Source organism: Euleptes europaea, chromosome 3 (genome assembly GCF_029931775.1).
Source record: "Euleptes europaea isolate rEulEur1 chromosome 3, rEulEur1.hap1, whole genome shotgun sequence".
Classification (NCBI taxonomy): Eukaryota; Metazoa; Chordata; class Lepidosauria; order Squamata; family Sphaerodactylidae; genus Euleptes; species Euleptes europaea.
In genome coordinates this window covers 38,246,854-38,273,023 of record NC_079314.1, presented here as the reverse complement: position 1 = coordinate 38,273,023, position 26,170 = coordinate 38,246,854, and the positions used below count along the sequence as shown (strand labels likewise).

General features: G+C 43.4%; 1 protein-coding gene across 4 annotated transcripts in view; it reads right to left on the bottom strand.

The window, feature by feature from the left end:
• Window positions 1-1,041: 1,041 nt before the first annotated feature.
• Window positions 1,042-26,170, bottom strand: part of SCUBE1 (signal peptide, CUB domain and EGF like domain containing 1) — a 173,412-nt gene continuing 148,283 nt past the window's right edge. For 3 of the 4 annotated variants that reach the window (XM_056846056.1, XM_056846057.1, XM_056846058.1), the window contains 12 exons: window positions 25,002-25,124; window positions 22,550-22,669; window positions 20,182-20,274; window positions 18,575-18,694; window positions 16,703-16,861; window positions 13,877-14,083; window positions 10,660-10,827; window positions 8,630-8,791; window positions 6,191-6,388; window positions 3,878-4,030; window positions 2,731-2,810; window positions 1,042-1,355 (listed from right to left, as the gene is read on the bottom strand). In XM_056846056.1, the coding sequence (XP_056702034.1) occupies window positions 1,203-1,355; window positions 2,731-2,810; window positions 3,878-4,030; window positions 6,191-6,388; window positions 8,630-8,791; window positions 10,660-10,827; window positions 13,877-14,083; window positions 16,703-16,861; window positions 18,575-18,694; window positions 20,182-20,274; window positions 22,550-22,669; window positions 25,002-25,124 (1,736 nt within the window). In that variant the 3' untranslated portion in view covers window positions 1,042-1,202. Of the gene's footprint in view, window positions 1,356-2,730; window positions 2,811-3,877; window positions 4,031-6,190; window positions 6,389-8,629; window positions 8,792-10,659; window positions 10,828-12,623; window positions 12,786-13,876; window positions 14,084-16,702; window positions 16,862-18,574; window positions 18,695-20,181; window positions 20,275-22,549; window positions 22,670-25,001; window positions 25,125-26,170 lie in introns of all 4 variants that reach the window. The other variant, XM_056846059.1, reaches the window with a different exon arrangement.

The window sequence follows — 26,170 nt, the reverse complement described above, 5'->3', positions numbered from 1 at the left end:
TAAATTGATAGATCAAATTGTTCAACAGGTAATGAGCCAACCAATTTTCATACTCAGCATATCAGAAACACAGAAACTACCAAATGATCCTTTGACCTCTTTTTAGGATCATCACAAAACCCAGCATTTTGGACCCTGAAAACCAATATTTTATCACAGTTTCAATTTACTACAAGTATAGGATAAATAGAAGTTACAAGCACTTAAGGAAATGGTATAATCCTGCAAAGTGATGTAGATAAACAATGCAGCAATTCAGTAAAGTCGATGTGCGTTTGCAAACAGGATGTTTCTTGCTGTGGGAGAAGAAAGAAACTAGGATGATTGTTGACCCCCCACTTCTCAAAGTGACCACAACTCTACTCCCTTCCTTCTTTCCCTATCCTGTACAAGCAGAGCTCTGGACAGAGCTTCTTAGAAAAGACCGTATGAGCCGAATAGTACTTACTTTAACTACAGACATAATAGGAATGTAACCACAAATAGAATCATACACTTGTATTGTACTTTTAAAGATATTTCACAAAGGGCAAGCAAGAATGTGATGGCAGGACTGATAAAATATCAGTTAATCGAATATTAGATCATCTTGCCAAAACCATTAAACCTGATTTACATTACATACCTGATAAAAGAGATATAATTATGTTATCCCTGCTCCCTTCTCCTCGTCCTTTTTTTTTTTTATACCTGGAATAAAGTCTCCACAAAACCACCAATCAGAAACAGTGAAATTTAGATTTTCCACATAAAATTTCACATATTCAAGTGCAATTCAAAATCCAAATATTATTTATACTATGTACTCCTTTCTATCTTAACTCTTCTTTTCAGGTAGTTTCTTTGACCATAATGAACAGATTTCTTCTTTAGTTAGAAGAAAATATTTCCTCCTCCAGCAAAGTTTCAGAAAATACATTTTCTAAAATGAATGCCTCCTATGATAAACTGAGGAAAAACTAGTGCTGATATTTGGATCTTCAACTGGATGAACTCTGGATGAAAAATTATTTTTCTCAGATGTAAAAAAAAAACTCAGAGTCCTTGAGATTATAAAACATTATAGTTATTCTTCAATATACAATTTAAAATAAAAACTGCAGAAGAGCCTCCAGATTAGCAAAAACGTTTCTACTGTTGGAGATCATACAATACTTGACAGGAATGCAAAGAACACCAAAAAAATTAAAAGCGCTAGGAAACTATTTGTATGGTCGTAGAAATCTAGAAACTTTTGATCGCAATAACTTTATAAATGATCTTGGAAACATTTCCTTGGATTCTTGCGCTGTGTACTTGAAATAGTTTTGTGGATGTGCCAAGACATCAAAAAGGGCTTTAATCAGTTTCTTGTCCTGTGAGAGAAAATAAACAGGTTTGTATTGAAAGTGAACGAGAGCGAGCATGTACTTTGCTTCACGTTTAATAGTGATCAACAGCACATAGATTTGGCTCCATCTCCACCTACCCCCCAGATAGCCATGTGACCATCATGCTCTTCCCAGTACCAGAGCCACAGTCTTAAGATCCATAGTGGCTATTCTGAAATGTTATTATACAAAAGGAGGAGTCCTGATTGATCCAGCTCTGAAACTATATCAAAGTAAGATGGTTCCCCAACTTTTGTATGGTGTAGAGGTTTGGGGTTGGAAGGATCGTCTGGTCACAAAGCTGGAATCTATCCAAAATCACTTCTTGAGGAGAATTCTAGCTTTACCCAGAGGCACCCCTGCAGCCTTGACGCGAGCAGAACTCGGTTTGCTCTCAATCAGGGCCTGTGTGCATGTACCCCTGTTAAGATTTTGGAGAAAGCAAAGCATTGACACCACCAATCTACATTGCAGGCAATGTTTTAAACTGATGATGCAAAATGATGCTGCCAAGCTAGCCTGCTATAACAACATTCTGCATTGCTACTCCATATTGGATGACACCCAGGCTGTCCCCATAGCAGGTACTAACATTCGTGACTGGGTGTTTAAGTGTGACGCTGCATCAGACAGGGAATCAATCTCCCAGTCCAAATTCTCAACATGGTTTAAACTCCATTCCATGTATTTACTAGCTCCTTTGACCAAAGGTCTTGAGCTTAACCATAACAATAATACATAATAACATGGTTTAAACAGTTTAAAAGAGATCATGTCAGAGCTTCATACTTGGTCAGTATCCCCTTCCATAATCTCAGAAAAACTTTTACCTTTTAATTTCAAACTATGCCAACGGCTTTGTTAGCTGGACGTTACTCCCAAACACCATGGTCTATGTATTTGTGGAGCCGCAGTTTCAGAGGACCTAATGCATTCTGTCCTCTTTATACAGAGCCCAGATCTAAATTTTTCGCAATGTTTCTAAAGGGCCTATATCTTTTTTCAGATCCAGAGAAGCTGGTCTTTCTCCTCTCAGATGCCGATCCAGTTGTTTCCAACAAAGTGTTACCCTTTGCTTAGCAGCCAAGAAAATCAAGGTTAAAGCTGCTTTTAACCAGGGTGTTTAATGTATTTAATTACTAGCTTTCTTCGTCAGACAGTTTTAATGTTATTATTTATGAATGGGTTTTATATGACAGATTGTGAAGGCCTTTGGCCACAAACAATAAACGTTTATCCCAGCATGAATTTTAGACAACTCTTAATCAAATTTAGATGCACAGCCATCATATCTAAAAAAATAGATCTAAACAATTAAAGAAGACGGCAGCTTAACATTGCTGAATTAAGGTTTACCAACTTTTAAAATTTCTTGATGATTTTCCGATGCATATAATCGACCATCTCGAACAATGTCTTCTATTAACTGTTGATAATCTTCTGAAAAGCAAACAGCAGGGGAAAAAACATTTCACCGCATTTCAGTCACCCTGTAGAAAGTATCTTGCATCCAGAAAGTAATTGACCAGCAAGTATTCTTTCCTACTGTTCCCTAAATAAATAAATAAATAAATAATCCTCCAGACAAAGTAATGGAAATAATGTTTGTATTCAGAAAACAGGTAAACTACTAAACCTATCATGAAAATAGGAAGATGAATTCTTATGTGAGGGAGATAACAATTAACAGAAGGTGCTTTCAATCTTTTGTCCATTGCTAAGAGATCAAGAAAATATTGCATCTGTACGCATTATTGAAGTCTGTGAGACTGGTCCAGAGTAACTGTTCTGTGATGAAAAAGGGATGTTCATATGAGACAAATACAACCTGAAGGCAAGTGACCTAGGGAGTTGGGCGAAGACTCCTTATATGCTTGGCTGGCGGACCTGATTGAGAACTCAGGCCTGCGTCCCGCTAGCCGGGCCCCGCCCCCAGGGAGCCTGGGACCCTTTGGATTCGGGGGTGGGCTGACAATGTTCTTGGTCCAGGAGGGAAAAATTCCCACCCTGAGGAGATGCCCCAGCTATGGCAAGCCTCCTCACTTGCTGCCATTATGCTGTAGCAGGCTATTGGACCCGGCCAGGCCCCTGTGGCCAGTACAAGATCTGGGGATGGCCGGGCAAGCCAAGCCTCGTCCAGTGCCGACTTAGTCCCCACCCCACCCCGAGCGGGCCAGCAAAAAATAAAGTATGATAAATATTTTCTATCCTAAAACAAACATAAATTAATAAAAATAAAACCATGATATATAAAAAAGATAGCACAAACTGTGACACAAAAATACACTTCTGCAAATGCACATGCAGACTATTGAAAAAGGTGCAGAAAATATATCAGATGAAGAACATAAAATATTTGGTCATCAACATTTCTAACCAATAAGGACATATGTACACCCCACAAGATTTATATTAGTTTTTTCCCTGAAACTATTTTTTTTTCTCTTGACTATTTATTGCTGCATGTTTACATGTATTAGAAAGACAGAAAAAGATAAAAATGTTACCATCATAAGTCACATAAGGCACTTGGAACCCTTTGCCGCTGTTCCCTTCATTGGATCTGAACTGAATCCACAACTTCCGTGACCGGGAGGTGAATGCTATTGGTCTCTCATAAGTCTGGCAAGTTTCATAGGTGGTAATTGATGTGGGTGAAGCTACAACATAAAGAGAAATCTACTGAAATATTTTCTTCTCATTTCCAACAAATGCTGTGTATGAGATCTCTCAAACTCTAGCATTTTTAGTAAATAAGCATACAAAGCTGCCTTCAGACTATTATTCCATCTGGCCCAGGGCTGAGTATTCTGACTGGCACAACTCTCCTAAGTATCAACAGAGGTCTTTGCTAACCCTGCTGGCACTTTTAACTGGACATACCAGGAATAGAACACTTGGCGCCTTCTGTGTGCAAACCATGTGCTCTGCCACAGACCTAAGGTATCTCTCCAGTTAGAGATTAGATCTCTAATTCGCAACCAGCCACCCTGCAATTGATAAATGATGAGGAAGACAGTTTGCTTACCTTTAACTGACATTATTTGATTGGTCATCTTTGTGCCATTGCACAGGTTCTGTGCCTGTGCAGCAGTTTCAGAATAATCTAGAGCTCTAACTAGAAAATAAGTGCTGAACGTCCCTCCCTTGAAGGAGAACTTTGCCCCTCCCTCAGTCTAGTGTGATTGAGTATGGTGTGGATCTAGTTACTGTGGTGTGGATCTTGTCAATGTGGTGTAGTGGTTAAGAGCGTTGGTTTGGAGAGGTGGAGTCTGATCTGGAGAACTGGGTTTGATAATCTGGTGAACTGGATTTGTTTCCCCCACTCCTATGCATGAAGCCAGCTAGGTGACCTTGGGCTAGTCACATTCTCTCAGCCCCACCTACCTCACAGGGTGTCTGTTGTGAGGAAGGGAAGGCGATTGTAAGCCGGTTTGAGTCTCCCTTAAGTGGTAGAGAAAGTCAGCATGTAAAAACCAACTCTTCTTCTTCTTCTTCTTCCTCTGCAGTTTTGCCTTTGAAATAGTCAGAAAGGCAAACCAAAGTAGAGGCTTGTTGGCAACAAAGGTGCTTGACCAGCGCTGGTTGGCTACAGCATGCAAGCTCACTCTTCCACTTCTGAGAAGAGCCCCGCTAGATCAGGGTTTGCAACAGCTGCTTCCACTATCATGTAAGAATTGGGTTGCCAACTTATGGTGGAAGCTGGTCCAACCTGCCGTGTGTATGGGGAGACCCCTCACTTGGGGCTGGGGTGGCAGCAATCCCAACAAAGGGTCTGCCATCGGCCCACCAAGACTTTCCCCACTGGCTTGAATGGTCAATCCATCCCTGAATAAGGCCCAAAGACAGGAATCAGCTCCATTCACATTACCAACAAGTTGCTCAGCCTGAAAGACTCAGCCTAGATCTTACTGGATCATTCAGCCAGCTGATCCCTGCAGTTCCCTAGTTGAACACATGAAGCTGCCTTGTACTGAATCAGACCCTTGGTCCATCAAAATCAGTACTGTCTACTCTGACCAGCAGCAGCTCTCCAGGGTCTCAGGCAGAGGTCTTTCACATCACCTACTTGCCTGGTCCCTTTAACTGGAGATGCTGGAGATTGAACCTGGGACCTTCTGCATGCCAAGCAGATGCTCTACCACTGAGACACAGCCCCTCTCTTCACAGGGTCTTCACAGAGATGGTGAAAAAGGACAGATGGATGCCAAAGCTGCTGGTCTACTTAGGATCAAACAATGTTGAGTTAAATTGTGCCTGTGGCACTTTAGTTCCTATCTGCAGACACCGTGGCTTTGCTTTGTTTCAGACCAATGTTACATTTCAATTTCTCAGCTGAGGAAAAAAAAAAGCATCTTAATCTGCTTGCATGGGATCCAAAATGATATTGCTTGGGGATGGAAATGAAGCTGGAGAACAGTAACGTTGGGCTTACTACATGTCTAGAGATGACCATGATAATCATCATCAAGGAGAATAGGAACCAAAATGGCTTCGTGGCAGGAAGAATTACTGGGGAATGCTTATCAGGAACAGAAGCCATTCTACACAACACTGGAAGAGGGGCTCCGTTTCAGTCAAGCTCCTTTGTTGCACATTCCCAACTCCTGCATGCACAAGACATTGAGTTTGCAGCAGCAAAGCTGGCTCCCCATCCAATTAGAGCTTTGAATGCTCAGCCCCTGCATGGGCTAGTAGACCTCTGGAGCTATCTCCAGGGCACTGAGATGGGTGAAGTCTACTTCTGGGTTGCATCCATTATGGATTCATATTCTCCTTAGGCACTTGCATGGTTTTTCTGGGGCAAAATAATAACTTACCACTTTTCCTCATTACTAAAACATCACCACATTCATCTTCAATGGGAAGAAATATCTCAGGAACCACTATGAGAATCCGCCTCTTTGGTGGTGGGCTTATATTCCAAGTGCATTCAACATTGGCTGGATAATCTCCGGGATAGTTGGGAGATTCAATGTAGCCTGTGTAGTCTCCGAGTTCTCCCCCACACTGTTGATCTATGAAAATGAGAAGAGGTTGGAGTTATGGGCATGCTGGGCTTGTTACTCACATTGCTATACACGTGGAGGTCCTGTAATGGGCAAAGGCATTCCCTTGCTAGCCAGAGCAAGCACGTATATTAAATATATATTCGAGATCATAAGCCTATGTATACTAAAGTCCAGATTCAGACCAACACTTGAAAGAACAAGTGGAATAAACTATCTTAAACAAAAGAGGTTCTTATTTAATTAATAGAAAAGAAATAAGTTTAAAAGTTTTAAGTTGTTTGCAAGGTAAACTGGGGATCTACGGAAAGGAAAAATGCCTTTGAAAACCTTTTCCTAATAAGCTACCTGGCTACAGAGAGGAAAGCTGAAAGGGGAAAACCAAATCATACAAGCCTGGTCGGGGGGGGGGGATTCCTTGGGGGTAATGAGGCAGCTTCGGAGGCTTGAAATTGAGCAGGCAGGAAGCAGGTGTAGAAAGGCGGGTCCATGGAGCAATAAAAGGAGCAGAAAGCCAACCATGAGGTAAGTTGGGATAACTGGAGGAGTCCAAACTGGCAACAAAAATTGGGGCTGAGGGGTAACTCTTTATGCCCTTTTGCCAAGAATGAGGAAGGGAAGAGGTGTGGGCCTTGGAATGTGAGAGTAATAAAAATTCAGTTTTTCCAGTGATGAGCTTGTGTGAAAAAGAAATCTTTGTCTGTATTGCGAAGGGGAGTGTTTTCTTGTTGCATTAAATGTATCAGAAATATTCCCTTGCCTGAGGAGGGTGGGGTTTTGGGAGGGGACAGACTTCAATGCCAGAGTCCCCTTCCAAAATGGCCATTTTCTCCAGGTGAACTGATTTCTGGTGTGTGTGTGTTAAGTGCCGTCAAGTCGCTTCCTGCTCATGGCAACCCTATGAATGAAAGTCCTCCAAAATGTCCTATCTTTGACAGCCTTGCTCAGATCTTGCAAATTGAAGGCTGTGGCTTCCTTTATTGAGTCAATCCATCTCTTTTTGGGTCTTCCTCAGTTTTCCTCAGATCTCTGTTGCCTAGAGATTAATTGTAATAGCGGGAGATCTCCAGCCACCACCTGGAGGTTGAACTCAAGCAACAAAAGCACAAGACCCAAAGGCCAAACTACCAGGCACATAAACTCCAATACTAGGTAATGTGCTAATAATCTATATTGTCAGAGAATAACAAAGTGCAACCGCAGTTGACATGAAACAAAAGCATAAGCATATATCAAGGTCAGAAACAAACAGATTTCATAGAACGCAAGAGCGTTTAACATGTGTCAAAATCAGAAGCAACGGAATGCATAAGACGCAATGGGCTTCTGGTAGATATTCCCATTTCATTACGGCTTTGTCAAGCTTCAGATTCTTCCGTGAGCTTGGAAGTTCATTTTTAGGACAAAGGCGTGTACCTTACTTGTCTCAGATAGTCGTTTCTGACCTTGATATATGCTTACGCTTTTGTGTCATGTCAACTGCAGTTGCACTTCATTATTCTCTGACAATATAGATTATTAGCACATTACCTAGTGTTGGAGTTTATGTGCCTGATAGTTTGGCCTTTGGGTCTTGTGCTTTTGTTGCTTGAGTTCAACCCCACTGTTGAGCACTTGTAGCCTTTTCTGATTACCACCTGGAGGTTGGCAACCCTAGTGAGTAGGGTTATGTTATAACCCTTATAGGGTGAGTAGGGTTATAACCCTGATAATAAGGCAGCACATCTTAAAATAATGTTAATTATTTTTAGAAGTAAGCCTAGCTGGGAAAAGAGAATTGCCTTCCATCTCTCTGCTGTCCTTCCTGCTGCCCAACAGTGTTGGTTCCTCTGAATATGCCACCAATAATCACTGCTTCCATATATTTGGGAACAGAAAATGTCTCTATTCCTAAACATAGGAAGACCGATTTCAAAATTAAAAATAGCTGCTCAGGGCTGCAAACAGATTGTAGCAACTGAAAAAACTTTTGCAGCGTTAGTGGGTAAACATTCTGAACCCCCTGAAAGCACCCTTGTTCACAAAACAAGATTACCCCAGAAAATTCAGTACAACTCCCATAATGTTAGCACAATTATTTACAGTATTCCTGAGTTTCGGGTGCACTCTTACAAGAGACATCCCTCCTCATTCTCGTAGATGAAGAATGCCTCTTGTAAGACTGTGCCTGTGGCAAAGTTACAGGTTGATCATCTGAAAACACAGGAATGCTTCTTCAGAACTATTGTTTTACATACGAATGAAACTTACTTTTACAGTGTGTAACATTAGTAGAGCCATCAAAGTCTGTACTGGTATTCCCAGGGCAGGCGAGACAGTAGTTCTGCCCAAATTCAGGCTGGTAGGCTCCGACAGGGCACCGGATACATCTGTGGGTTGTAGAGTTGTAGTGGTGGCCAGGAGAACAATGAACTGTGTGGTGGAAAGGCATGTCATTTTCCCTACTGTTCAATACATTAAAGATGAAGCCACAAAGAGTGGGAAAAAATGAGCAGAGTTACCTGTTATAAGAACTATAGGGCTATTATGGAAAAGAACAGTTCCATCTTGAACTCTCCCTGCTCCCTTGTAATGATGAATGTAATATTTGCTTAGCATCCTGAACTCATCCTATTGTATCTTACACCTGCCTCTGGCTCACATCACTGGCTGCTGCTGGTGGAGGCTGGGAAATGCTTAGGGTAAAAATGCCGAGCCTGGAATGTGCTGCATATGTGGCTGGAAAATCACATAAATTAAACTACTCATTTGACGCAATGGCTTTAAGCAGTGGCTGGGAACTGCTGGGGCTGCCTTTTACAACTCAATATTAACTTAAATGATATAAATAGCTTGGAAAAAGATATTTAGTGGATAGCATTTTCTGTATTTTTTTGCTTGTCTCTTAAGTTCATTATCTGAGGCCCTTTTTCGTCTCCTGCCCTTTTCCTTTTTCATCTTCTTGTCTTTCCAGTGCTGAGTAAAAATACATTTTTATTAAAAATATTGTCGAAGGCTTTCACGGTCAGAGTTCATTGGTTCTTGTAGGTTATCCGGGCTGTGTAACCGTGGTCTTGGAATTTTCTTTCCTGACGTTTCGCCAGCAACTGTGGCAGGCATCTTCAGAGTAGTAACACTGAAGGACACTGTCCTTCAGTGTTACTACTCTGAAGATGCCTGCCACAGTTGCTGGCGAAACGTCAGGAAAGAAAATTCCAAGACCACGGTTACACAGCCCGGATAACCTACAAGAACCAATACATTTTTATTGTTCTAGGCTTTTAGGTAAGTGGCTTTCTTCCTTCCCCTTTTGGTCTGTAGACTCTGGCTTTAGACTGTTGGGTTTTCTTGTGGTTTGCATTTTTTATTCCTTGCTTCTTAGCTTTTTATGATTATTATTCTGATTTTAATTATTTTAATTATGTTAGCTGCCCAGGAACTGGGTTTTTGGCCAAGGAGCCGGGTATAAGTATTTAAAATATGACACTTGTTAACTATTTATTGTGTATTTGAGCAATTTTTTTGTGAAATTGCTTTGCACACAGAAAAAAATGGTATATAAAATTTGTAATACATACAAATAAAGTAAGCAACACCTCAGATTTCTTTAGAAAACAATGCCTTTGTATAGTCAGCAAACATGCCCGAGATGCCAGGCACTAGATACCTGTGCTAAGACAAGTGACAGATCTGAACATTCCTTTTACAGAAGACATATGTCACAAAGCCTTTATTTATATTCCTTCCTGTAGCATGCAAACAGAGCAATCTAACAGGGGAGTTTTGCGTGGGGCCAGTGCAACAAGAGGCAAAGAGGGGGTAAGTGTGCTGGTAATATACTTAAAATAATGTTTGGTTATTGAATCATTTGCGGTTCGTCTGTCCAAAGCTTGTTTTTAGCTCTTGCTGCATGCTCATAGTTCTGGTGTGTGGGGGGCATCTGCTGCTAGAGCTGAGTTGCTGACAAGTCTGATGCTGCCTGAACCTTGGTGGTGCAAACTCCTTTGCAGCTAAAACCACTGTGAAAGAAGTGCTCCGCCAATAAGTGGTCCCTGTGAGAAGAAAGCCGTAATCGCAGCTGAGTGTGTGTGCATGAACGCACATCCCAGGACTTAGTCATGCACTTTAAACGTTTATTTTGACAGATGAGGGTAGAAGGAAACGAATAAGTTCGATATGGGAAAGAAATAGAAATTATACTGGGAGGGGACAAGTCAGTGAGCCTTGGAATGTGGCTGAAGCCTCCAAGGTCCAGGCTGAGATGCCAGAAAACTATTTGTCGGTCCTACTTCCAAACATACCTTTTGTTTCACAATCCTGAAATGTGACTGCACCTTCATATTTTGTCACTAGTCCTCCGCCACATGGAAAACAAAGGGTCCTTCCTGGTTCAGGCTGGTATGTGCCGAGTGGGCATAGTCTACAAGGTTTAAAGCCATCAGAAGAAAAATATCCAGGAGAACACTGCCCTAGAAATTGAAAATGTTCTGTTGCATTATTCGGCCTAGCCTTTTATGGAAATATAACATCGGCATTTGATATACCATGAATGTCTTTGAATGTAATGATTACCAGTTACTTCACTGGCATAAAATGGCCGTAGCTCTTTAGCATCAAGAGAGAAGCCAAAACATTTGAGATTGGATGTAGACTAAATTTTCTAACAGCTGAACGGGACTTTCTGCCTCTCTCCTCCCACTGCAGCCCACTGATCTCCACAAAATGCTGGCCCTGGGGGCAGGGGACCCAGAGGAATGACATGAGGGGTGGTCTGAAGGGATAATTGGTGGAAACTGTCAATTTAGTATGGATTCAACCCATAGATTGGAACACTGTGATTCTCAGAGGGCACACTCAATATGTATCAAATGACATCTACAGAATAAAATAAATCTACTGTATTTGGTTATAAATGATTGGATGTTGCAATATTGGAATAGATCTAGCTGAAGATGCACTTTTCAGCACAACACTATACAGGTTGATGTCTGTGCAGTCCACTGGGACTTTCTCACACAAATATAACTGTTGTGTCCCACTGGTGTCAGAGGAAGAGGTGGGCATGTACTGATAATTTCCCTGCTGAAATCAACAACATTTAAATGTGTTTAACATCCAGTATTATGGTATAACTTTAATTTAATTTACCAACAGGAAACCCTACCCTCTTATCTGATCTGTAATTGATGAAAATTATTTTGTTTCCAGAATAATTATGAATCATCCTGCCCAATCTGGGAATCCATGCTGGCAGGGGAGCAGCCATAGGGATCCACTGCACACCTGATTGGGTCATCAAGCGCGCAAAAGGCCATTTCACTTCCATTTTGGACATGTAGTCATTATTTTCTGTGTACAGGAAATTTGCTCATATGGAGGAATATTCCATCATGTAAACCCCATCTGTATTCTAAAGTGATATAGCCCAGTCACTTAACACATCAGTGAGAACTACATCTATATTTGCGTGGTTATGATTTTAAGACATTACATTTTAAGACACGCTGTTTAACATGTATGTGTGCAAGACGGCCACACGCCCTGTACCAGACAACATCCATCTTGAAAGTTGTACTTGTTCAAATTCCAATCATTTCAAGGGAGTCATGTCAGAAATGTTCAATGTAGCCAATGCTCAATGTCCTCAAACATTCTACTTTTCTTTTAAAAAGTGACTTTGTAAAAAGTATTTTTACAGACACTGAATAATGGTAACCCTAGAAAAACACGATGATCATTCCAAGTAGGCTGAAAAGCACAATAAAGATAAACACAATATTCTCTCTCTTTAGGATCATTTACAAACTGTGTGGCCTGGATCCTAAGCAACCCCCGGATATTTATCAAGGACTTCTTAATAAGAAGCCGAGCGGAGCTGCCAAGAGACACCATAAGATCTCAGACCTGTATCCTCCACCCCACCCACCCAGACCTAACCCTAACCCATATATCATACAAAAACAAGTTGTATGAACTATTCAGCTCCATGGATCATCCAGCATGACCAGGACCCCTGGAATAGTGTCCCCTCCAGGACTTCCCCTTCTTGGCACTGCTGAAGAAGAGTAACGGCAGATAATCCTTCTTGACCAATACAAGTGATCCCCTTTTGGAATGCACAGCTGCAGGAAACTGTTGCGTATGTTCTAGGGCACATGTTATGTTTCTGGAAGCTGCTGCTACTACAAAATATCTCTTCCTCTTTCCACACATACCTGACATACCTTATTTCTGAACACAACTTTTACAAGCAAGTGACACTTGCCTCCACAATCTGACACATGTCGTGCACCTGCTGCTCCTTGTCCCTCACTGCTTGGGCACGGTTCGCAAGACAGTTGACCTTCTGTACCTTGGAATGTCCCAGGTGAGCAAGGAATGCACTGATTATGTTCTCCACTATAATAGGTGCCCATGCTGCAGGTAACTGGGAATATAAAATGATAAATTAAAATCAAAAACCTTCATACCTATTACTAAGGCTTTACTTAACCTTTCCTTTTAGTGCATAAGACCTTAAATCAGATTCTCCAGAGTCCATTTGAGGACTCTACAAAAGATGGAAAGCTCACATAGAAGAAGCTTCACATAGAAGAAGAAGAGTTGGTTTTTATATACTTTCTCTACACCTTAAGGAAGAATCAAACCGGCTTACAATAATCTTCCCTTCCCCTCCCCACAACAGACACCCTGTGAGGTAGGTGGGCCTGAGAGCTCTAAGAGAACTGTGACTAGCCCAAGGTCACCCAGCTGGCTTCATGTGTAGGAGTGGGGAAGCCAACCCGGTTCACCAGATTAGCCTCCGCCGCTCATGTGGAGGAGTGGGGAATCAAACCCAGTTCTCCAGATCAGAGTCCACAGCTCCAAACCACCGCTTTTAACCACTACACCACACTGGTGTTGTCATGCTGCCTGTGGTTGCTCTACTTGTGAAAATGGTAATTATCTCTAGGATGGGAGTGGTACCTCCTATCTGCCTGAGATTTGGCAGGGAAGATCTCTGGGTTTGGGATGAGACTCTTTGTGGCTGGCATCCAAATTGTGTGTGTTGGGGTGGGGGTGGGGGTTAGAAGGCTCCTACTGAAATCTATGGGAATGAATGAACAAGAGAATAAAGGATCTGAAGAGATATAATAACTCTCAGAAAGAAAATGAGTATTACGGAACAAAAATGACCCAAATACAACCTGAATAAAAAATCAGTGTACATCCACAACTGATGCTGCACAGGGAAAGTTTTATGGCATTTAGACATAAAGTGCACAGAAGAGGCCTGTCAGTTAGGGTTGCCAGATCCCTCTTCGCCACTGGTGGGAGGTTTTTTGGGGCGGAACCTGAGGAAGGCGGGGTTTGGGGAGGGGAGGGACTTCAATGCCATAGTGTCCAATTGCCAAAACGGCCATTTTCTCTAGGTGAACTGATCTCTGTCGGCTGGAGATCAGTTGTAAGAGCAGGTGGCTGCTATGCCAGAGCAAATTCTATGCACTTGAGTGTCAAGCACCGTGCTTGGGATCTTACCACACTTGCCGTCCTGCTGCACTTGCCCTGCACTGCACAGTCCGTGTCCTTCAGGAACCACTTTGGCTGCCTTCTGAGCCACTTCATACTCCGTCCCAGAAAACTCAATGTAAAATTGCTGTTTGTTGATCGATTTCCTCAAGGTTTTGATAGCTGTTTGTAGCTTCTGCTCCATTCTTTTCCGCAAACAGTCAATATTACAAGTGTCTAGGTGGGGAAAACAATAGGAAAAATAGAAGCAACTGATTCCAGAGTGGACAGATATAGATTTAAATCCAAGTTTGCACAGTCACATCACTCTGGGGCCCCGAGCATGAGTTGACAGAAATTATTTATTTTTTACTTTTTGGAAAAATTTTATGGTGCCTCTCCAGGGAACCTGCTAACTAACTAACTAAATCCTGCTCTGAAGTTCTGAGTTCTCTTCCATCTAATCAGCTTTCTGCTCTGGCAGTTTTGTCTCTGTATCAGGATCCAATCATATCTGATGTAGAGATCTGCCACCAAGACTTGTCCTTTGGCTCCCATCTTGTCGCTGCATGAGTTACTGCCCTTGGCCTATTTCCTTCAAATGTTTTCCAGTACAAGAGTGAAGTATGAATCCAATGTTAATTCAGAAAAAGAGACCTCAGCTATCTGAAGTTTGGGAAATACTGAGCTGTGTGAACACTTTCCTGAGCACACCCCATTGAAACTAAATGCACTTGCACAGTAGTGGTGCTTCTGCAGTTCCCGTTCTTTTCACTGGAGCTTGTGCTAAAGGCATTCACTGGTCTTTTATGCAGTCTCAGTTTCCTCACATCTGACTTCCTGATTCTTCAGGGTTTCCCACCCCCCAGTTCTGCAAGCGTTTTGCTCCCTCTGATGGTTGATGTTATATCACACAGCTTTAAATGAAGTGTTTCTGCCTGCAGTTTAAATCAACAGCTTTTTGTGCTTGATAAAAACTGGTGCTATGTCAAATTGACTACTAGAGGAAGCAAAATGCACACAAGCAGAACCAAACCCCCTGGAAGAAACAGGAAGTTAGATGCGAGGAAACTGAGAATGCATAAAAGCCCTTAGTTGGTTGAGACCTTTTATTTTTTTAAGCCTCTTTATGCATTACTTGGATGTTTTCCATTTCACTTTTAGTCTTAACTGGGCGTAGTGTTCCATTAGTAGTTCTAAAGCTGAGTTGAGACAACACTTTTTGCCAGACAAGAAGCACGAGAGCTTAAGCTGTTGGAGCCCAGGCCTCTTTGTAAGCTACTTCTTTCCATGACTTCCAGCCTCAGTCACCTTTTGGCACACGGAGTCCGTGTACTTGGCAGCCCACAGATGTGTGCACAAAGAGGTGTGGACTGGGGCATGAGGAGAAGATGCAAACAGGGCATCTTAAAGTCACTCCTCACACCCTCCAGCCAGACATTCCTTTCTCTTTTTTGCCTCTCTGCAGCTACCATGGTTAGTAAAGCGCTTTGCCTCTGCTTCCATCTGCTTCAGGGCCTTGAAGATATGAAGCTAACTTATACTGAGTCAGACCACAGGGTCACTGGACTCAATTCTGTCTAACTGGCAGTGAAGCTCAGTGGGGCCGGTGCTTGGATGGGAGACTGCCATGGGAGACTGCAGAGAACAGCACTGGCAAACAAATCCTTTCACATGGGAATGCTAGGGATTGAGCTTGAGATCTTCTGCATTCAGAGGATAATGCTTGACTGCTGAGCTACAGCCATTCTCCTCCCAGGGATACCCTCCCTTCCCACCAACATAAAGACTGCTTACCCCTGGCTCAGGTGGCCATCACTGGAACCTTTTTCACAGTATTTTTGGTTGAATGCCAGGGCTTATTGTGTGGGATTCTCTCCCACTTCCCTTATATCTTATGCAAACTTGGAGGCTTCCTGTGTTTATGTGACAGGAAATAATAGTTGACGTAAGTTTTGTGTTTGATTGTTTATATGCTACTGCTCCTTTAAGACTGAACCACATGGCATTCTGGGTAATGGAGATGCCAGTTAGGGATGGCAGCAAACAGACTTCAGTGCTTAAGTGATTTAGGTTCTGAAAGTGTTTCAGTTCATGTTTGGTGTGTTCTTAAGAAATAAAAATCAACATACATCCTGCCTTTTCCCTGATTGGAGTGTAACATTTACAGAACATTAAGTTCTGTATGTTGTTTGGCTCCAATGTAGGGTTGCCAACCTTCAGGTAGTAGTCGGAGGTCTCCTGGGATTACAACTGACCTCCAGGCAATAGTTATCAGTTTACCTGGGGAAAATGGCCACTTTGGAAGGTGGATTCTATGGCATTATACTCCACCGAAGTCCCTCCCTTCCCCAAACCCTGCCTTCCTCAGGCTCCGCCCTGAAAATCTCCAGGAATTTCCCAACCCTGAGCTGGCAACCCTATTCCAATGTGTGGCACAATCTAGTGTGACCAAGAAACAGAATCTAGGATGCAGCTCTACTGACTGGAGCAGGTCTGAATCGTAATGGTTGGGGTCAAGAGGGACGGGAAGCATCCCTTCACTTTCTCCCACATTGGTTATCATTGATTTCAATGGGGAGATGTGTATGGCTACATTGGTGATGGCACTACAGTGGACAAAGTCTGTTCTCTCCTCCTGGGTTTTGACATCTCTCACCAGCAGAGGAATCAAGATGTTTGTGCAGTGCAGGCATTCCCCGCCCCCATCCCTCCCTCCCTCACCCCCTCCCTCCCATGACAGGCATGACACTCTGGTGATAATAATGTGAATACAATATTTTTTGTCTTCAGCCACTGCGGATGTCATCCTTTTCGTAGGCAGCCACTTTGCCCAATCAATACTGCCTGGCTAACCTGAGACTTCCTCAGACTTCAGCTCCACTTCAAACTCAGCGGTGATATGGGACACTTCCTTAGATGGGGATTTTCGGCCACGACGTTTCTTCTTTGAGGAGTCACACTTGAGGTTCACAAAAGTCACCTGGCAGTCGTCTGTGCAAGGGAACTGCCCTCCTGTGCATCACAGAAGCAACATGGGGGGAAAAAACAAAGCAGAAAGCGGCAGCAGGAGTGTTATGGGACAAGGAGTGCCAGTGCCGTAGGATCTGGATGAGCAAAACCACACTTATCTGAAACATCTGTTCGTTCATATTTGTTCATATGTATTCAATGCATGCTCACAAGAAAGTTTAAGCCCAGTGCATCCTATTAAAACCCTACTGCAGTTTGTCTCATTTTTCTTTTCTGATATATCATGTTCCTCATCCTGAATTGCCACTCAGGCATGGACTCAGAAGCTTATACACTCCAAAGGAGAGGACAGCTCATCACCATGGGGGTGGGGCGGGCTTGTGGGGTGTGTGTGCTGAAGATCTGTTCTGCATTTGGGTAGGCAAAACCCTTTAGTGAGCAACTTGAACCCTCAATGAAATCCACGCACCATCCTCCCAAGATTCCACATTCCCCTATAATTCTGTAGAAATGGACCTCATAAGCAGCTTTACAACAAGAAAGAAGCGCAAAGCTCCAGGGCAGAGCAAAGTCCTCTGAAGCCGAGGGGGAGGGTTGGAACAAGGCCTGCTGTCCACTGTAAGCCAAAAAAAACCAGAACACAATCCACATGATACCTTACAATGATTAAAGGTATTGAGTGGACTGTGTACTGTTTTTTTTTCCCCTTGGGGGGCTGACACAGCCGCTAACGACTTCTTTCTCCAGGGACAGGCCCCAGTTGTGCTCTGCGGCAGTTATTGGAGCCAGCTGCCTCCTGCTCCCAGGAGCTGTCCAAGGTCCATTGGAAGCCTGATCATTACGGGTAGCCGTGTTAGTCTGTCATTAGCAATAGAAAAGAGCAAAAGTCCAGTAGCACCTTAAAGACTAACAAAATTTCTGTCAGAGTATGAGCTTTCGTGAGCCACAGCTCACTTCTTCAGATACCTGAAGAAGTGAGCTGTGGCTCACAAAAACTCATACCCTGACAAAAATTTTGTTAAGTCTTTAAGGTACTACGGGACTTTTGCTCTTTCCATTGGAAGCCTGTATCTGAATGGAGACTCTGGAACTGAAACCAGATGTGACAGCAGCGAGAACTCCCCTGGCTTTGAAGGGTCAGCCATGGTGGGGACTCATGTTGTGGCCCTGGGAAGGTGAAGCGATTTCTCTCACTGTGTCTTCCTTCCCAATAAACGCCCTCTCCTCAGAGGGGGCAGGATGTGGGTACTTGAATGTTTTTCTCTGTGGGGCAAATAGCAGCCCGGAGAAGGACCATGGTCAGGGAACTGATGTGAGGAGGCTTCGATCCGCCCAGACACACACCATTGCCCTCAAAATCCCACCCCACGCACAGCTGCTGTTTCCACTCAGGGTTATGATGGGAGATCCATTCCAGATGGCTAAGATGTCCCTTTGCCTCTCTACCCACACTCTCTTCCCTTGCAACCTTCGGTTATCTGTTCCCATGGCCAACCACCAGCCTTCTGCTTGCAAGCCCAGCCAAGCCCTAATGATCACAGTCACTACCCAAGGGTCCTCACTGGCCTTTACAGGACAGATTACCTGAAAGAACTGTCATTATTGCTGCCTTTTTAAAACTTTCAGCAGGACAGTCCATTGTAAAATGGGAGTCACATAGTACTGCCAATGTAGCCTGAAAATTATAAGATTTTTTTCCCCACAGAAAAGGAACATTTTATGAGTATGTATTATGACACCCCCCAAAAAACATACCTGTAACTGCTTGCTGCTTCCCAACATCTTTAATTTTTTCTTTGGTACGGGGCCTTAAGTGACACTTTGCATCCTTGATTTTAAAACGAGCCTTCTGCTTGATGGGTGGCGCTAATATGTCTGAGGACAGAAAACGGAAGATGTAATACGTGCTCTGTTTTAGGGAACCCTGACTTCTATTTCTTTTGCTTTTCATTTTTCATTTTTGCAGAGAAAATGAGACATTTAAATATTCTACAGCATGATCCCTATACCTCCCCCCACAACATTCCTTTGTTCTGAATGGAACAAGTGACTCACTGACCAGCTTCTGGTCCAGGCAAGGTCCAGGCAAAGGAATCTTTTAAATTCCACTCTTCTGTGTGAAGAGCAACAAATGCTCCCCTCCCTCATAAAACGCAGTCTAGCCATTCACCCCTAGCTATTCTTGTATGTGAGAAGGGCAGCAGAACAGACCCAGAACATGTATGAACTAAATTGTGGACAGTCATCTATATGAGTGAAGCAGAGCCAGGGAAGCTCATGCAGCTCACTGAGGTGGCTTTTGGTTTGTGACAGGTGATACCGAGCAAGATGGCATCGAGATAGGACGTGCCTGCTGCAGCTCCTTGCAAGTCAAATTTATTTTGCCTTTCTGTCTTGTTTCTATAGCGAGTGTCCACGCAGATCCTCTGCCCTCAAGTGGGTCTGTTCAGGCAGCAGACTGAGAGTGTAGGCTGGGTGCAGGGCCGGATCTTGAGGGGGTCCGGCAGGGGCACTTGCCCTGGCACAAGGAGAGGGAGGGTGCCAGCGCAGGCATGGGAAGCACGGGCACGGGCAGAAGAAGCGCTGCTGTGCTGTGGCACAGGTGCAGCTGCCCACCCACAGCCTGGCTGGTGCATGCATCACCTGCTTGGCCGCTGCTCTACCTCTCTTTTTGTTTCTGTGGGAGTGACTGCTGGCACCCCGCCCAGCATATTTGTTTCCACCCCAGCGCCTGGCTCTAGTGCAGGGGTGTCGAACTCATTTGTTACGAGGGCCGGATATGACATAAATGTAACTTGGTCGGGCCGGGGCCTTTCCCCGCAGCAGGCTTGCCAGCCTAAAGCAGGACCGGGGGGGGGGGGTGGCTGCCTCAGCTGGCTTGCAGGCCAGATAAGACCTCTCAAGGGGCCTGATCTGGCCCGCGGGCCGTATGTTTGACACCCCTGCTCTAGTGTGTGTATACAGCACCCCCCTCCCTTCCCCTGCCCCGGGCGCTCCTTCCCCCAGCTCCATGCCTGGTTGGATGCAGGGTCTACTAGCTCCTCCTCTACACAGTCAACTCAGTCTGAACATCTGAAATGGGATGCAGATGCAAACCACAGATAGTGGCCCCCTGAGGGGTGTATGGAAAGAATGAGCCTCTATACGCGTCACACAATGGGCCTATGTCTCTGCTGAAGACGAAAGGTGGAGGGAGGTGTTGGTGGCTAGAAAGGAAACCTGGAGAACGAATTCTGCCTCTGAGCCACCCATTGCCTGATTCCACAATAGCTCACAATCTTAGGGAATATCACAGGATGACATCCACGATTATGGGTGGCTGAGAGTCTCTCTGTCTCTTATCAGAAAGAGGCTGGACTTACCTGCACAGCTGGGAAGTGTCATGTTACGTTTCTGACTCGACTTGCCCTGGTGAACTGGCACACCGCAGCTCACTGAATAGCTGTTCTCGGAGTCTGAGCAGAAATGAAAACAAAAAGAAAAGTTCAAAAGTTCAGACATGGGAAATCCACTAACCACCTTTCTTGATTTTTTGTTGTTGACTGCACTATGTCACCACTTTTGTCTAACTACATTCATTGTAAGCACTGTCAATTAATTTAGTACCAGTTCCCTATGAGTAATTAAAACAATTTCAATGCAATTATTTTTTTTACAACATCAGGCTTTGTCGGAAGAATAATGTTCCAAACATCATGAATAACTTTATGAACCATTTTCCAGAAAAACTGCATGCTGCAACACCCCCAACACCTATGTTGGAAGTCTGTTTTTTTCAAGAGACAAAACAAACATTTATTACTTATGCCGCTATTAATTTTAGATAACCTCAAAGTATCATATAATATTGATTCATTATTTAAAATGCTTCTCTCTTAACTGAATGTTCACAGAAAATAATGATCCTTTTGTGTGAATAAATTCCTATTTCTCAGCATTTAGTTCAAAACCAAAAAAACCAACCATTTTTATTGTGTTCATTATATATAAATTATATATTTTTGAAAAAAATTCTGGTTGTCTGACAAATGACTCTCAGATTTATTAGACATAAATCTTTATTTATTCTTATTTGTAAGGATACAAGAGTGTGTATTTGGAAATAATCAAAAATTGAAATTTTAAGATTCTGGTTTGTAGAAACAATATCATACCACCCTATAACTGCATAATAAATCTAAACATCTTCCAAACTTGGCATTTTCCCAGTTCTTCCATTTTTATGTCAGTCTTTTTGGCTAATTTCCTTTTTCTAATAGCAGATGCCAACAGAGAATTGGCAGGGTATAAGTACTTACTACATGTATTCCAAATGTATATCAAAGCATTATTCATACTATCAAACGTGTAAAACGTCTTTGATCATTTTTATTTATCCACAGAAAAGCATATAAAGGCATATTTATATATTCTTGTTTTACTGCTAAAATCATTGTGTCCTCCTGATGCCTTGCCCATTCTGTAATCATTTGAAGCCTGTCTGCTCTGTAATAGGTTAATAAATTTGGTAACCTGCTTCCACCTTTTTCTTTGCTTTTATACATAATCGTTGCTTTAACCCTAGATTTTTTGCCTTCCCATATAAATGGGTTTATCATTTGTTGCCACTCTTATAGTAAGTATTCAGGAATAGAAATTAACTGACAGATGGATGGCCATCTGTCAGCAATGCTGATTCTGTGGCCTTGGGCAGATGATGAGAGGGAGGGCATCTTGGCCATCTTCTGGGGGTGTGTTGGGGGGAGGTGGTTGTGAATTTCCTGCGTTGTGCAGGGGGTTGGACTAGATGACCCTGGTGGTCCCTTCCAACTCTATGATTCTATGATTAACACATTACTTAAAAGGAAGGTAATTGTAGGAAGTACTACCATTTTTATAGCATTTATATATACCGTATATACTCGGGTATAAGCCAACCCGAGTATAAGCTGACCCCCCCCAAATTTGAGGCCAGAAAAGGGAATTTCTTATTGACCCGCGTATAAGCCGAGGGTCAGTAAGAAATTCCCTTTACCCATAATGCTGCGCTCTAAAATGGCGGCTGCCATTTTAGAGTGCAGGGATGATCTCGCCCCTGCCCCAGGTCGCCCTCCCGCCGGCCTCCCGGGCCCTCCCAACCCACCCCGACCCCAGTGCCATCCAAGGGGGGGGAGGGGGAAGAGCCCCTGAACCCCCTACTCACCAGGAGAGGCGGCGAGCCAGCGGTGGCGGCGCGGCCCTCCTGGGCCTGCAGGAGGCCCCTGCAGGCCCCTGCCGGCTGGAGGAAGCTGTGCGGGCCTGCCGGCGGCGGCCACGCAGCCCTCCTGGGCCTGCAGGAGGCCCCTGCAGGTCGCTGCCGACCAGGGAAAGTTGCACGGGCCCGGCGGCGATGGTGGCGGTGACGGCGGTAAGTTCCCCCCTCCCTCCTCCCTCCTCTACTATATTGACCCGCGTATAAGCCGAGTTCAGCTTTTTCAGCCCTTTTTTTGGGCTGAAAAACTCGGCTTATACGCGAGTATATACGGTAAACAAAAAGCGTGTTAATGAAAACCAGACCACATTTATCTTTACCTGTGCAAAGAAATGATAATGTGGAATGGGGCTCAGTCTTTGCCACTTACTGCGTTTCTTCAAGTTTTGGACTTGAAGAAGCCAGTTTATACTAAATTAGTGTTTAAGGCATAATGAATATGACAAGAAAAGGATTAATTTTGTCAAGTAGGAAAAAGAAAAATACTGTTCTGTACCAACCTGGAACAAAAAGTGTATTAGATGGACACGATAAGAAACAGCTCTCAAGTCCTCCCGATTTGCTGCACACCAACCGAGCATTTGGAGCTGGCTTGCTGCTTGGAAGGCATTTCACCATCTCTGAGGAAGAAGCAAGAGGAAATCATATACAGTTCAGGTGAAACAGGAGTATAACAGACCAGCTCTGTCCAGTTTGCAAGCCAAGCCATGCTGAACCTTGCCCACCGAGCATGTCTTGGCCTGCCAACCTCCACCCCTTTTCTCAGTCCTTCCTGGTCCTTCCTGGCAACCAGCAGGAGATGCTGGGAGGTGGATACAGGGGGTGGCGATCTGTGTGTGCATGATGACAACACTTCTGGCGCGGAAGAACCGGCATCGCACTGGGGAGATGCTCGAGCCCTTGCCCCCAAACTCTGGTTTCCACAGAGTTTTGGGGAAAGTGATAGAGTGTGCCCCTTGTGTGATGATGGCGCTTCTGCGTCATGCCAGAAATGATGTCATCTCGCACTGATGCACATCATTCCCCCCCTCTTTCAGCCGGCCTGCTTCCGCCCGCCCAACAGCTGAGTGTGGGTGGGCAGCGTCAGGCATCCTCGGGAGATTGCCCGCCATTAGCGGGCACCTGGTAACCTTGTCTATTATCCATCAGCTTCATTGGATGATCCCAAGTGTTAACATTTTGGGAGAGGGAGGAAAGGTTTTCTCTATCCCCTTTCTCTACCCCATGCATTCGAAGAGACTATTGTGCCTGGTGGCCCTCAGTCAACCCCTGAATGTTACCTTTGATTCCTATTTGGTTTCTGCCACCTTTTGCAGGGCCTCACCTTTGCTTGCTGTCAGAAACCACAGCGAGTGGGGAAAAGCTGCTGCCTAAAATCCAGAATGCCCCTAATTTTTGCCCACTAAATCGGTAAATTGTGCTTGTTATTCCTCCTCTTAGGAACCTCTGTTCTACACTGCAAAATAAATACAACCTAACTGGGGGTATACAGAATGATTTAAAATTTTTATTCAGTTCCAGTTTCCTTTGGCCAGTATCTTCAACTCAGTAAGTTGCTTTTGTTTCTCACACTCAGTTTGAACTGGTCACCAAACTACTTTTTAAAATGTCTGAGTCACTTTTGAATGAGTTCAGATACATATAAATATTAGAGGCATAAATTCTTACTCTTGTAATGAAATGCCTACAAATGGAACTCAACAGGTAATGTATATTCTCAGAAAAAAGTATCTATTTTTCTATTGTGTAATTTATGCTCCAAGTAGCCGGGAAATGCCCTGACATTTGTCAAGAAGAGGAATGGGGTTCTTCAAAATAAATTTAGCAAGGATAGGGACCATAGGGGCCAGATCATAGTTACCTGGCACTATCTTTGGATGATCCCTGGATTTGCCACAAAAAAGGACATGTGAATTCTTTCAATGCTAAAATGGGTTTATTGCCAGCACTGCAACTCTTGCATACCTGACAGTTGTGTGGAAAACCTAATTAAGGATAAATACCATGTGCAAATTTAAAAGCCTTAAATATTTCCAATACTGTACTGTATTTCCAATACAAGTACTGTAGCAAGTCAGACTACGCAGTGTACTTGTGTTGACTGCCAGGACTGAGCTTGTTAGCTTTCAAAAAAGGAGATTTTGCTCTCTGAGCTTACAGGATTTGTTCATTTACCCCCTCCCCTTTCACCCATGAATGCTTCCATCTTTTTCATTTCTAGAGTGAAATAGGGTGCAGCACTATGATTTGCTGTGGTTAGTGAAAGTGCCAGTTAGGAATGGATTTGTAAACTGTTATTCAAGCTAACCACATTTACTAAAACAAAAAGAAAATCTGGTGCAGGAGGTCACCTGTCCCACAAGTTGAGCTCATTCCTGAAGGGTGGGGAAGCTCCTTTGGAGCTGGCATGACCCCTGCGTTGGCATAGGCGCCACCTTATCACAGAATAAAGTGGCACCTATGCCAGCACGGGGCAAACACGCCAGCAGGGCTTTCCCAGAAGGGAAGGCCCACACCAGCATGGAAGGCCCACACCTTTTTTGGTGGTGCAGTCTTGCTTTGTGCTATGGGGCATTTCCCCTCCTTTTTAAAAATCTTATTTTTAAAAATGCATTTATTTTTAAAAATGCTTTTTTTGGTCTCCGTGGTGGCTGGGAAGGCTCTGAAGAGGCAGCATGGCTGCACTGCTCCCGGCCGCTGAGGATCCACACCCCCTTCAGGAATGGGCTGCCCGTTTCTAAGATGAAGGGGAGAGGGGGATTTTCATGTGATGAGAGGGGGGAGGAAGAAAGAGAGACCCCACAAGCCTTTGAGGCACTCAATCCCCTAGCTGAGATTATGAGAGTGTTCAGCAAGACCTGAACTGGGCCACTGTCATCCTCAAAAAATATACTTTCCTATAAGCAGTTTTTTTTAAAGTAGAGAAAATGTGAACTGTGAAATGCTGCTTACCAACACAATCCTTTTTATTCCAGTTAAGCTTCTTCCCAGGTGGACAAACACATTCATAACTTCCCATTGTGTTCAGGCATCCATAGCCACAGCTCCCTTTGTTGATGCTGCATTCATCGATATCTGAAAGAATATTTAAATGAATTAATCTTGCACTGTGATGAGATGCATGAATGATACTGGAAAAGCAGTGTATACCATCCATGAGCGTCCTTTCACGTGAAACAACATCTACAGGCTTTGGATTAAATTACTGCTTACACTATTGAAAGTTTCTGTAATATGCTCCTTCACATGGACAACCTGACAGCAACGAGATCAGCTGCATAGTCCATTTTGACTTTTATAAAAATTGATGTAACCATCAGGATTTTCCTAGGACAACTGCTGAAAAGACCCCTCATCAATTCTCAGGTTCCTTGTTGGGAGCCATGAGCATTAAATGTATCAGAAACTGGTTTAAGTTGATAGTGGAGGCATACGGGTAGGGCTTCTAATTGGCAAAGATCTTAGATAAATGGAATTTGGCATAGGTCTTTTATAGATGGTTAGTATATCCCTGGTTCGTCCCTCTCTTGTCTCACACTATTATATCCCGAGGTCGGAAATTTCAGATTTTTCTGCAAACCTGGGATGTTGTTTAGGTTTGTCGAAATATCTGTCTTGCCTGTTTACAGCCCCAATCACCGGATTTAAGTATCCTCAGATTTGGCCAACTTTGCTATTAGAATATAATTTCTCCCCAGTGCACTTTTTGTGTGAGAGGGGATTCATATATTTTGCAAAGGATTCATATGATTTGTTTCTTGATAGAACTGAAATGATTATTTGCAAGTATTCAGTTCTGCATTTCAATTTTATCTCGACATTCGAAATTTAAGACAGAGTGGTTCCCAACCTTTTTCAAGTCGCGACCCCCTTTTACAATTGTCAAGTAACCTGCGATCCCCGCCACATTTGCATAAAGCCATAAAATGACATTTTCAATAGGATAAAGAAATTAAAAATTAAAATATTTTTCAGAATATAATTCCAATGTAATATTTAATTAACTAATTTAATTAAATAATTAATTAATATTTAATGCGATGGTTGTGCTTGCATCTGGGTAACCAGCTTCAAAATTCGTGGCTGAGTGTTTGTTAAAGTCAACCTCATGTCATCCTCAA